Source organism: Diabrotica undecimpunctata, chromosome 7 (assembly GCF_040954645.1).
Source record: "Diabrotica undecimpunctata isolate CICGRU chromosome 7, icDiaUnde3, whole genome shotgun sequence".
Taxonomy (NCBI): domain Eukaryota; kingdom Metazoa; phylum Arthropoda; class Insecta; order Coleoptera; family Chrysomelidae; genus Diabrotica; species Diabrotica undecimpunctata.
In genome coordinates this window covers 84,024,622-84,039,027 of record NC_092809.1, presented here as the reverse complement: position 1 = coordinate 84,039,027, position 14,406 = coordinate 84,024,622, and the positions used below count along the sequence as shown (strand labels likewise).

The 14,406-nt window shown below is 34.7% G+C and overlaps 1 protein-coding gene across 1 annotated transcript; it reads right to left on the bottom strand.

Moving 5' to 3' along the window:
• Positions 1-8,605: 8,605 nt before the first annotated feature.
• LOC140446502 (uncharacterized) lies at positions 8,606-14,089 on the bottom strand. The gene has a single exon (XM_072539058.1). The coding sequence runs from the start codon at positions 14,087-14,089 to the stop codon at positions 8,606-8,608; it is 5,484 nt and encodes a 1,827-aa protein (XP_072395159.1).
• Between the last annotated feature and the right edge of the window lie 317 nt (positions 14,090-14,406).

The following is a 14,406-nucleotide window of genomic DNA, read 5'->3' as shown; positions in this document are numbered from 1 at the left end:
TTTTGACAATTTAATAGGATTTTGTATGTTAGAATATCTGAGAAAGTAAAGAATATCTATTTGCTATCCGGATTTAATCCATAAATTAAATAATAAAATGCTATAAAATAATGCTAGTAGCAGCAAAAAAAGCGGTCTAATAGTCACTAATGAGAAAATCAAATAAATGTTCTTTAACATACAAAAGAGAGGATCTAGATTAGGGCATAACGGAACAATAAAGCCATATAATTTTGAAAGATTGCAGCGTCTTAGATATCGTAGGTAACGTTGTTACATAAGAAATAAAAGGAAATATTCAGGTAGCTAACTGATGTATATGTATATATAACCCTCTTTGAAATCCAAAAGTCTAATTCGAATCCATAAAATTAGGGTATATAAAATAGTGAGCAAACCAGTGCTAATATGTGGAAACGTGACGAGAACGTATTAATTAGACCAGGATTGCTAGAAAAGCCATCAGAGGTATTTTCCGACTTACAGAGGTCCGAGTACTAACCAATACCGAACAGAACTAATTCCAAGATCAAACACATATATAAAGATAGCAACGTCGTACAAGAAACTAAATCTCAATGCTAAAGTTGCGCTGGCTTTATCCAAAGACTATAATAACTGCATTTCCATGTTAAATTGGGAGGATGCCCCAAGAGAAAAAATGTCCTTAGGACTTCCACAAATGAAGGGGGAGGTAACATATGGTCAGATTTAGGAATAATGAGACTATCTACCGACCCATCATATTTATCAACACCTGCTATCCTACCTACAATCAATACTTATCTGTTGTGGACTATCAAATCAATTACATATAATCAAACGAACTAGGCTTAAAAAAATTATCCTGGAAAAGGCACTTCAGAAATATTGACATAAATTTTAAAAACGCCATTTACGTGGCTGTATTTTCAAAAAGGCAATATAATCTTGTTGCGTTCTGACTATACGATGACGATGATCTTTATATAGAAAATATAGAAAATAAAAGCAAGAGAACTATAATTATGAAACGACAAGATTACGAAATGAAAAGATTATATAAATCCCTTATATTTACACAGACTGGTTTACAAAAGGTAACCGAATGAGCATAAAAACACAGCTGTTTTAAAAACTTAATATTATTAGACGAATTTAGGATCAATTTCACTCAAAATATGATATGCTAAAATATGATATGACAGAAAAAAAGGCAATGACTTTTACAGCTGATTGCCACATAAATATCAATGTAAATATGATAATTGAAATATGAAATCCAAATATGATGATTTTGCCACAGCATATGAATATTGTCTCGTACTGTTATATAGCAATTTGTTGTCACATTTTAACCTGTTTATCTCCTTATTATCCATATATGAGTTGTAAACCGATATTACAAGCTCATTTACTTTTCACAAAGAGACTATATAAGTACAGTTATTACTAAACAAATCTGACTCGAAATATCGTCTATAAGTAACAGTATGCAAAATTTAAATTTTTATGGAGTTCAAAGTAAAAGCCTTCACGAAATTTGAAGTTACAATAAGACCACCGCAATCGAGCGTACTCTTACTCTGGATAATGAATAATTATTTAATCGGTTAATTCTTCAATCACCCGTTCAATATGATGTTTGTCAAATCGGTCCTTTTTAGGACCAACTATTCTACTTATGTCTATAAATAGTAAGGACATATCTACAGATACACACACTCTACTTTACTTAAGCTTATCAGACATATACGCTTAACACAAATGTGACGTATTTCTACTGCAGGAAGCAAATAGAGGGCCAAACCTAAGGTATTTGGTATTAAGCTAATCGCTGCAAATAACGAAATAAACATAATAAATGCCGGCAAAGAAGCAAAGAAAAACTTAAAATAAGAGAGGACAAAATCAGTCAGCTGAGGAAACCTTTCAACGATGTTGAGTTTGGATTCACTATCCACGTATATTATGAACAATATTACGGCTCCTGACTGAGGATCTAAACACAAAACTAATTATAAAATTTGGACAAAAAAATACAACAGTGGCTAATATCCAAAGTCTGTAGACAAGCAAAGTAAAGACAAAGTTGTTGCCTTGCTTAAACCTGACAAAAACCCCAACGACCACAAAAGCTATCGGCCAATATATCTATTTATTTTTTCACCTATACACAATACTTCTGCATATGATCCTTAATATAAACCGATAATAGAAGGAAAACTTAAATTTAAAGATAAAAGTGGCTATATATAACAGGGTAGATCATGTTCGTCACACATACTAAATCTTGCCCAACACAACGAAGACGGATATAAAAAATATCAGACAAGAGGAGTGGTATTTGTCAATCTAAATTCTGCTGACGACACCTTAAATTAAAGGACATTTCTCCAAAATCTATGTGATATCCCCTTAGGTAATAGAACAACAGAAGATTTTCTGTATCACTCAATGGTAAGAAAAGATGAAGATTGAAAACGTAGAAGAACGGTCTCCTTTGGGGTACCGTAATGGCACCTACACTGTATAACATTTACACAACCCATAACAGTAAATACTAGGACTTTTATTATGTAGACGATACATCTATTGTTGCAGAACCACAAACTTTTGTTACTGAATTGGAGAAAGATCTAAATTATATCTTAAACACAATAAAAATAGATTATAAATTAATTTTAAGCCAAACCCTGGAAAAAGTCAGGTGTGCTCCTTCAATGTCCCTAACAGAGACGCTTTCACAAATTTGAACATATACCTGAACCAATAGTGTCATGAAATTATTAAACACACTTTGTAATTTACAGAACTTTGTTTAAAACTAAATGGCAAACTAGAACCAGAAAAATAGTATTCTCCGCGAACTTGTCAGCTAAAAACGGGAAGCACATCCTTTCACTCTTAAAACGTAGACGCTTAAACTCTATGCTTCTGCTGCCAAATATACCTAGCTTGTATGGGTGACATCAATACATACTTGACACGTAGATTTAGCTATAAATTAGTCAGCCAAATTAAGCGGATATTAAGACTCTCATCCATACATAAGCTCTACAATATCGTAGTTATCAATCCACCTAATATCCGAAGATAAGTAGCTAGAGAACAAAAGAAACAAAGTCTAGATTCGTAACATTCACTCCTCGAATAACAACCCATTTTATGACTAGAATCGAGGAAAAACTGGCTAGATCAACACATCTGCAAGATATACAAAAAAAAATAAGCTGCTTCTCGCCATCTGAACCCTCAAAAGGAACTTCCTTATGGTAGTTATCTTCCTTAAATCTGCCAGGAAGACTCTTGCCTGCAAACAGCGGTTAACCTGTGTGAATCTGGGGTGATAAAAGATTCATTACACTTTCTTCGTTGACTTTGCCATTCAAATCGCTCTTTTCTGAAGGGACAAGGTTTATTTATTTAAACTCAACATGTAAAGTACAGTCAGTAAGCTATTACTTATAAAGATCATTGCAAATTTAACACTAGCTTCACTTATATTGACTACATATTACCCCTAAATAGGAGATAAAACATTCAGAAGTATCTAATATGGGTGAAGTGGTATAATTCTTGTTAGATAAATTAAGCATTCTTCCCTTTTTTGTGCACTACTATCCATTTTTACACAAAAATATCTATTTAAGCTAATAAATATTTATTTTGAGATAACCTTCTATCCAGAATTATATGTAGTACACAGATAAAACCAGAAATAAAATAATAAAAATCTGTATACAAGATATCATAAAACATTGGATGAAATAAAAAAAGTTCTTACTTATCGAATTCTTAAATAAAACGTATGAAGACATACTCACGTTAACAAAATGCATTAGGAAATTTCCGCATATGAAAAAAATCCAATTTGGTAACGAAATCCTTTTGTATCTATAAAGCTATTTTAGAAAAGCACGTACCTACCAAAAACAGGTAGTTAATAGTATACATATCTGTTACACACTGTAATGCGTATGAACGATAACAAAAATAAGGAGTCCATATCAACCGTTCAGACTATACGCGAGAAGTATACAGCTTAATGGCAGAGTTGCCAAACTATCAGAGCTTACTTAAACCGATATACCTATGGTTCCAATATACAGTGAAAAAGATCTGAACGACCCCTATAAGATATACACGTGAACCATGCAATATACATTCATGATACAGGGGTACTTAAGGGCTCCACAAAATTTTTAAAAATTATGAAACTATACATGTTGACGAATCGACAGAGCCAATATTATGGAATGGTCAAGTGAGCTCCGTATATCGGTATCCACTTGACCACAGAGCTCAATTGAACCTGAATTTTAACATGGGCGGAGTTCACTTAATGCCGTAGATATATATATATATATATATATATATATATATATATATATACGTATATATATACGTATATATATATATACGTATATATATATATACGTATATATATACGTATATATATATATATATATATACGTATATATATATATATATATATATATATATATATATATATATATATATATATATACGTATATATATATATATATATACGTATATATATATATACGTATATATATATATACGTATATATATATATATACGTATATATATATATATATATATATATATATATATATATATATATATATATATATATATATATGCTGCTGTCACTATTTTTCCGGTTTTGACTCCGCGTTGTAAAATGTAAAATGCTGGTTTTCTTGAAAACCATTGTTTTGGCGACGTTTCGGCAAGGTCTCACTTGCCATTCTCAAGCCTGGTGGATCTACTTCTCGTCGTTACTCGATTAGTGCTGGTCGACTGGGCATTTCGGCGCTCGTTTAAATACTCTCTCGGTGGCGCGCGGGCTCTTGTGATTGGTCCTGCCTGTGTGCGAGTGGGCGGGGCCTTGTCTGGCGGTCTCGCTGTTTGTTTTTTCTGTGCGTTAACTGAAGTTGAATTTTTTTGGACGGTTCTTTGCAGAGCTGGTTTCCATGTTGTTGGAAGTCTTTGGGCATCATCTCGAGTGTTTAGGTTATTTGGATATTTTTCTATTTCTATGGCTTCCCTGATTATTCGCTTGGTTTTGTGTTCGATGTTCGCTAGCATTGTTGTCTGTTCTAGATCGATTGTGTGTCCTGTTGTTAGGGCATGTTGTGCAAGGGAAGATGTCTTTTCTTGCTTTGCAATAGCGTTTCGATGTTCTTCTCGTCTTACTTGAATTCTTCGATTAGTCTGTCCGATGTAGGATTTGTCGCAGTCCCCACAGGGAATCTTGTACACTCCTTGGTTTTCTAGTGGGATTTTGGTTTATGCGGAGTTAAGCATATTAGAAATTTTCTTATCCGTGTTGAATATTGTCTCTATTTTATGTTTTCTTAGGACTCTACTGATTTTTTCCGTAGTGCCCTTCACGTACGGTAAAATCATCTTAGCAATAGGTTTTTATTTTTCTTCTGTTGATTCTTTGCTTTTTCCTCCTTGTGATTTTTGTGCCTTTTCAATTGTGTACGTGGTGAAGCCATTTTTTCTTAATGCTGTTTTGACCGTTTTCATTTCTTTGTTCCTGTGTTCTTCATCTGTTAATCTTTCTGATCTTATAGTCAGGGTTTTGATGACTGACTGCAGTTGTGCAGGATGGTGGTGTGAGTCAGCGTGTAGATATCTGTCGGTGTGTGTTGGTTTTCTGTATACCGTGTATCCTAAAGTTCCATCTGTTTTCTTTATTATTAAAACATCCAAAAACGGTAGCTGTTGGTCTTTCTCTAGTTCCATAGTAAACTGAATTTTGGGGTGGATGGTATTAATGTGATTTAGGAATGTATTTAGTTTTTCTTCCCCATGTGTCCAGATAATGAAGGTGTCGTCCACGTATCTCAACCATAGTTTCGGTTTATACTCTGCCGTTGTTATTGCTCGTATTTCTATTTCTTGCATAAACAGATTTGCTGTCACCGGTGACAGTGGTGAACCCATGGGTGCTCCCTCGACTTGTTTGTACCTTTGGTCTTTGTATATGAAATATGTGTTGTTCAGGCAGTGTCTCGTTAGGTTTACTGTATCCGGTGGTATTGGGTATTTTTTTCCTATAATTTTTAACGATTCTTCTACTGGGACGTTAGTAAAAAGTGACACCACTTCAAAACTCACTAGCAAATGTCCCGGGTCAAGAGTCACGTCCTTTATACGCTCGATGAAGTGGCCTGCGTTCTTGACGTAAGAATCCGCTTCCTCTGCGTACGGTTGTAACTGATTGGCTAAGAACTTTGCGAGCGGCTGTGTGGATGATCCGATTGAACTAACTATTGGTCGTATATACGTATATATATGTATATATATATATATATATATACATATATATATATATATATATATATATATATATATATATATATATATATTTATATATTTATATAAAGGCGCTTGAAGGATGGGAAAAGGGCATCTCACTAAATGCCCAAAAAATAAACATCCTACGTTTTGCAGACAACACAACCCTTCTTGCAAATAGTCAAAAAGAGTTACTTAATCTCATAGGACTGGTTGAAAACGAAAGTCAAATATTTGATCTGCAGTTAAACATATCGAGGACAAACATCATGATATAGGGGTTAGACTACATAATAATCAACCACACATAACCACAATTGACCGGTTTGAGATCAGAGACTATTTCAGGGGGAACACCATTACAGGTTAGAAAAATTAGGCTAGGGTCTTGGAATCTTGGAAGTCCTACAGGTAAAAGTATGGAGTTAGTAGATGCGCTTAAAAGAAGGAGAGTGCAAATTGCTTGTGTACAAGAGACTACGTGGAAAGGACAAAAAGCGGGGGAACTAGGTGAAGGATACAAATTGTGGTATGTAGGGAAAAGTAACACTAGGAATGGAGTTGGTATCTATAATTGCTGATAGTGAAATGAAAGATAACGTAGTAGAAGTTGTAAGAACGACTGATAGAATAATTTCAATGAAATTTGTAATTGATAAAGAAGTATTGAATGTTATGTGTGTGTATGCTCCTCAAACAAAGCTGGGTGAGAATGAAAAAAAAAAGAGATTAATTAGGAGACATATTGAGTGATATCCCACCAGAGGAGAAATAATAGGAGGCGATTTTAATGCACATGTGGGCCAATCCAAGACAGGACATGAAGCAGTACACGAAGGACTAGGCTTTGGAACTAGAAGTGAAGCTGGAGAAGATATGCTTGAATTAGCAACAGTATTAGATATGGCCATTGTTAACACATTCTTTCGAAATAGAGAAACTCAACTTTTCACATACAAAAGTGGACAAAATCAATCCCAAATAGATTATTTTACGACAAAAAAAGATTATACACATGAATGTAAGGACTGCAAGGTAATAGTAAGTGAGACAGTAAGCTAACAACATAAGTTGCTTGTGCTGAACATCGAAAAAGCGAAACTAAACTAAAATATTGGAGAGACAAAAAATCAAGTGGTGGATGTTAAAAGAAAAAACAGGTCTGTCTGAAAGAATGTCTGGAGGAAGATGGCCAGTATCATTAGAGATACTGCTATTGAAATACTTAGAAAAACGTCAAGAAAGAAGTTTGAGAATAAAGAAACCTGGTGATGGTCCAACGACGTTCAATCAAAAATAAGAGAGGGAGAAGAGAAAATTATATAAACAGTGGCAAGAAAATCGGTCGGATACAGATCTTTATTTGCAGATTATTATTAATTAACTACGACAGCCAATTTATTCATAAAAAAGTGACAATAAAACGAATTCATCAATACTGTGATTTCAAAATAAATATCTTGCTATATACCATTTTGTTAAATTTGTTTTATTTAAAAATTTACAATCCTAATTAATATTGTTGTGGAAAATATACATATGCGTGTTTCTAGTAGGTACATATATGAAAATTGCGTCTGTCTTCGATATTTAATTATTTACAAGTGGATTTTTTACCTGTATTTTCCCTTGTTACATTGTAAATTTACTAATAAATAAAATTACTCTGGTCTGTTATATTTCTAGTTATCCATAACCACACTGAACCGCCCACTTGTTTATGGTTTCATTGTGTAGTTCCAAACCTGTCACTTCAACGGGTATCCCGATTGTATAATCAGCTCGAGTAAAAGATAAAAGTATTTTTGACCTGGGCTTGAGAGAGATAATCTGAATGATACCTAGAATATTACTTCATGAACAGTGTTTGGGTATGTTTCCCAATGGATTTTTAAACACATTATATTACTTTTTTTTCGTGTTTATTCAATTTTATGAATTAAAATAGATTACACAAATATAACTAACATTGAAATGTTTGAGTGTATTAGAATAAAAATGTATTGTCCTTATGTGTGGAAGTCTCTTTTTACACTGCTACCTGACCCCTCTTACATGTGTCGATTTTTTAGCACTCGTCTTGGTGGCGCCCTTAACTGCCGCGAAGAATCCAGCGTCGGGTTCGCAATTCTGCGGCCTACCCACGTTTAAAAATAAAAAATAAAGAAATATAGTTAGGACGGAGTCTTAACATACCGCCCCCTGTTGGAAGGTCCACCTTTCAACCCATTTTAACGCACATGAAAGAAAATAATGAAAGTTCAGTTCATAAAAGAAATAGAAAATGAGGTTACTTTACGTCAATGGGTAAAACACAAAGTTTGTTGACACCGAGTTTAAATTGTCCATTACTTGTACGCACTGTCGCCACTCTAACTACATTGTCTCTACCCGGATGAACATCAATCACACGACCCATCTGCCACTTGAGAGGTGGAAGATCATCCTCCTTGATAATGACCATATCGCCGATTTGCAATTGTCTGCTGCTTGAGGTACGCCATTTACTTCGTGTTTGAAGATGACTGAGATACTCTTTAGACCACTTATCCCAGAAGTGCTGAATGATTTGAGTAACATGATGAAATCTGGAAATTCTAAATGGGTTGTGCTGTCGTAAGTCTTCTTGAGGTAAACATTTTAATGAGCAACCAATTAAAAAATGTCCAGGCGTAAGTACCTCCAGGTCCTCAGGATTTTCGGTTAGAGGTGTGAGAGGACGAGAATTGAGGCAAGACTCGATCTGTGTTATCACTGTGTTAAACTCATCATAACCCAACCGTTCATTTCCCATTACTCTACGTAAATGAAATTTAACACTTCGAACCCCTGCCTCCCAAATTCCACCAAAGTGTGGGGACCGTGGAGGGTTAAATGACCAAATTATATTAAAATTTGAGAAAAACTCTGTAAATTTCGTCTGATTCCCCGGATTTGTAAGAAATGAATGAAGATCATTAAAATGATTCCTTGCCCCAACAAAATTGGTCCCATTATCTGAGAAAAGATTCTGACACAAACCCCTTCGCGCTATAAACCTTTTAAAACAATTAATGAATGCTTCCGTAGTTAAATCGAAAGCTAACTCTAAATGAACGGCCTTAACCGATAAGCAAACAAATATACATATGTAAGCCTTTACAAATGATTCTCCCCTAAGTCTACTAACCTTGATGTCAAATGGCCCACAATAGTCTACCCCAGTATTGGTAAAGGGTTTAGAAGGTGTTATGCGTTCCACTGGTAAATTTCCCATTATAGGGTTTTGTGTCACTGGCTTTACCTTGAAACAAGTTATACATCTTCTTGTAACCTTCGACACTGTACGAAAACCTTGAATTGGCCAATATTTTAATCTTATTATTCCTAACAATAATTGAGGACCTGCATGCATATTTTTTAAGTGTTCTCCCCGAACAATTAGGTCAGTTAAATGATTATTATTGGGTAAAATTATCGGATGCCTTTGTTCATATGAAATATTCGCCCTTTCCAGGCGACCACCTAGTCTAATTAATCCCTGTTCATTAATAAACGGCCTTAATGAAATTAATTTACTATTTCCCTTAACAATTCCTAATGATTTCAACGTTTTTAATTCAGTCTCAAATGCTTCTGCTTGAACAAATTTAATTAAATGTATTGTTGCCTTATGAATTTCATCTGCTTGCAATGTCCCACTTAATTTTGTATTTGAAGACTGACAGTTGTTAATGAATCTAAGACAATAAGCCCAAACCCTTTGAATCCTAGTAAAGTTAGAAAATTTATTAATCATTATCACAGAAACCGTTGAAGTACATGATAATACGGATTTCTTCTTCCTTTCGGGTATTTCTTGAATATTATTGACTACTGCTTCTGGCCATAGATTCGATTCGAGCTTAAGCCACTCAGGCCCTTCCCACCATAATTTACATTTCAATAATTGATCTGGATCAATTCCCCGGGATATTACGTCAGCTGGATTGTCCTTAGAAGAAATGTGCCTCCATGATGTCACTGAAGATAATTGTTGAATCTCAGCCACTCTATGTGAAACGAATGTTTGCCACTGACTGGGCTCCCCACGTATCCAAGATAATGAAATAGTCGAATCACAGAAAAATTGAACCTTATTTATTGACATTCCCATGGCTGCTTGAACTTGTTTGACCAACCTTGCACCCAGTAAGCATCCACACAATTCTAATCTAGGTAAAGACACCACTTTTAGTGGAGCTACCTTGCTCTTTGCGCAAAGCAGATTTACGTAATTATTTCCATTTGTATCTGTTGATTTTATGAATAAAACAGCCCCATAAGCCACTTCGGATGCATCTGTAAAACAATGAAGCTCTATTCCGACGTTGTTTGTACAAATTGCTTGACGACTAATACTGATCTTTCTAAGCTCATCTATTTGACTCCTGAAACGTACCCAAATTGTTTGTATATCCAGCGGAACCGACTCGTCCCATGTCAGATTTAATTTCCAAAGTTGCTGCATGATTAACTTTGCTCGAACAACAACTGGCCCAAGCAATCCCATTGGATCAAAAATACGCGCAATTGTTGACAAAATAATCCTTTTCGTTACTCTTGTTTGTGATTTATCAATATTGATGCTATACCGTAAGGTATCCTCGTTTGAGTTCCATAAAACTCCTAATGTGTTTGTGACGTCCTTATCCGAAAAATAGTGTTCAATATCTACACTTGAATCCCTCTCGTCGTTTAAAATTTCCTTTCGATTCGATACCCATTTTCTCAATGAGAATCCGCCCCCCTTGAGGATATCTGTAATTTTAGCCTTTAAATTTCGAACGTTTTCAATTGTATCACCACCTGTCAATAAATCATCGACATAAAAATCTTTTAATATTGTTTTGCTTGCTTCTGGATAGATGTCTAAATTGTCAAGAGCTGTTTGATGAAGACATCTAATTGATAGAAATGATGCGCAAGCTGTTCCGTATGTGACCGTATTCAGAACGTATGTCTGAATTGGTTCCTCCCTATTAAATCGCCATAAAATCCTTTGTAGATTTCTATGTTCTTGTTTCACTTGCACTTGCCTATACATCTTGGCAATATCTGCACCCATTACGACAGAATGCCTTCGAAACCTTAGAAGAATATCAAACAAATTGTCTTGTAGTTTAGGTCCTACCATTAATGTGTCGTTCAATGAAATACCAGTATCTGTAGATGCTGAACCATCGAAAACTACCCTTAATTTTGTGGTAATAGAATTTTGTTTGAATACTCCGTGATGTGGTAAGTAGTAACTATTCCCTCTCTGCATGGAAGGTGTTTCTTCTGAAGTTAATTTTGACATATGCCCCAAATCTATATATTCTCGAATAAATGCATGATACGACTCTCGTAATTCTTCATTCTTTTCTAACCTTCTTTCGAGCTGTTTGAATCGTTTTTCTGCCAAAAATGACGAGTTTCCTAACTGATTTATATTATCACGTAGCAACAAGTTTACTCTAAAACGTCCTTCTTCATTTTTTACTGTTGTTTCCTTGAAGATCCTTTCGCATTCTTGTTCCTCTTTGGTTGATTTGTGTTCCTCACCGAATTCCTCCAACAACCAGAATTTTTCTATTTGTTTATGTATGGAACTGTTGACAGAAAAGTTGCAAGTATGTGCTTCGATTTTTGAAAAATATGACATGTTTTGCTGGGAAGATATAGCTCCCGCTACCACCCATCCAAATTTCGTTTTTTGAACCGTCAAGTTAGTATTTTCTATACGCACTTGCCCCACGCATAAAAGTTGCCAAAAGACCGATGAACCTAAGATCATGTCTACCCTGGTAGATATACCAAAATGTTCGTCTGCAAGAGTTAATCTTTCCGGAATTTGAATTGATTTTAAATTGATATCAATTGCTGGGAGATTGCTAACAATGTCATTTATTACCAAAAATGAAGCCTTGAATGAATAATTATTAACCCTTGAATTGACCATAGCATCTACTGCATGTGTGATTTTAGTAGAACTCTGACCTATACCCTTAACCGAAATATCCATATGTTTTGGTGTTAACCCTAGTTTCTCAAAGAACTCCCGTGACATAAAATTGGATTGTGATCCTGAATCTAAAAGTACCCTTCCTTCATGTTTAATCCCATCTTTACCGGTGATATAAACAATCGCTGTGGAAAGCAAAACAACTGTTTCCGAATTTTGTCTTAAATTGTTGCCCATAAAGAGATGATTATTATTATCATTAACCAAATAACCCTGATTTTCATTTTCCCCTAGACTAACGGATGGAAATGCCCCAATATTTCCTTGCTCTTCTTGAGTTTTGTTACCTTGATTTATTTCCCTCCTAAAATTATTATTTGATGATGAATGCGTTGGATACCCTTGATAACGCGATTGATTTGAAACATTAGTGTCAGTTAAGTGATTGTCTAATTGTGCTCTTGAACCATCTTGTATATGATGAGAGTAGTTCCTGTTATTTGCTCTTGATTCTAAATGATTCTCAACTCTTGGCGGTTGAGCTTGTGCCCTCGTGTAGTTTCCTGTAGCTGGTGTCCTTGCATTTGTGCGAAAAGTTGAATCATGGAGGAGAGAATGATGTTTCCTCCCACATGATTTGCAACCTCCTAATTTACAGTCTGGAACCCCGTGTCCTAGCTGTAAACAATTCCAACATGATTTTGTTCTTTTGACTTCTTCCCGTTTTGCGCCTAATTGCAAATTGATAAATTTTCTACAAGTATATGCCTTGTGTCTTCCTTCGCAAAATTGACATTTATCCTCCACGGCTACAAATGATCTACTATTGCCTACCTTTACCCTGTGATCTGTACCTTTAAAACCCTGTTTGCTTGCCTCCATCACCTCCAGCATTTGACATTTTCTTTCCAAAAAACCTTGAAGATCCACCATTGTGGAGAATTTGTCATGTAATCCTTCCTTATGCCATTCTTTCCTTGTAATTGGGTCCAGCTTTTGCTCCAAAATATATATCAGCAGAATATCCCATTTTTCAACATCTTCCTCCAATGATATCAATGCTCGAAGATTCTTCCTTATCGTATCCAAAAAGTTCCTTAATTGAACTCCATCTTCTTTACCTAAATTTGGAAAATTATACAGTGAATCGATATGACTCATTGCAATCAACTTTTTGTTTTCATACCGAGATTTTAATAGGCTCCATGCTTCCTCGTAGTTTCTGTCTGAAACTTCCAGTGAACGTATAACACCTGCGGCTTCGCCTTTTAATGAATTCTTTAAATAATGGAAACGCTGAACATTTGTTAAGTTTTCGTTATTATGTATCAAAACATTGAATGTATTGTGAAACTCGAGCCACCCTGTGTAAGACCCCTGATAACTAGGAATATCTATCGTAGGCAATTTGACGTTTCTATCTATGCGAGGAGATTGAGGAAAAGTTATATTTTGCGACGTCTCACCAGTTGAGACATTTCCACTAATATTTAATTCTCGTAATTTAACCTCCGCCCATGCTATTAACCTGAAATATTTTTCCTCGAAATCTGAACGTTCATTTTCAGCGTTCTTAGAGTCATCTAAAATTATTTCTATTTCGCTTTGAATGTCATTAAATTCCCTCCACAATTCCCGACACTTATCTAACCTCTCCGGTAATTGCGCACCCTGTTCTTTAATGTACTTATTTGTAAATGTTTCAAACCTAGATAATTGACCTTTAACCGTGGCCCTTTTTTTCTGCAATCTATTTAATTCATGTCGCAATTGTTCCCTATCTCCCCCATCTATCTCATGTACCGACATCGTTAAAATGTATAAACAAACTTAGAATGCAATATTAATAAATCAAATGTTTATATATTCCTGTTAAAACCTGAAACGTGAATATATTTTCTTACCCCTGTATGTTTTTACCTCAAAAAACCTATGAATAGCTGTTTTAATAATATTTTGATATTAATTAGCCACAGTAAAATCAAAGAATATAGAAGCGTCTATATTCTTTGGTAAAATGATCGTATTAAAATCTTAAAATGACTATTTTACTTTTAAATAACGAAACTGGCGTGAAATAGCTATTTTTTTGTTTAAAAATGCCCTAATAATATTGTTAAATAATC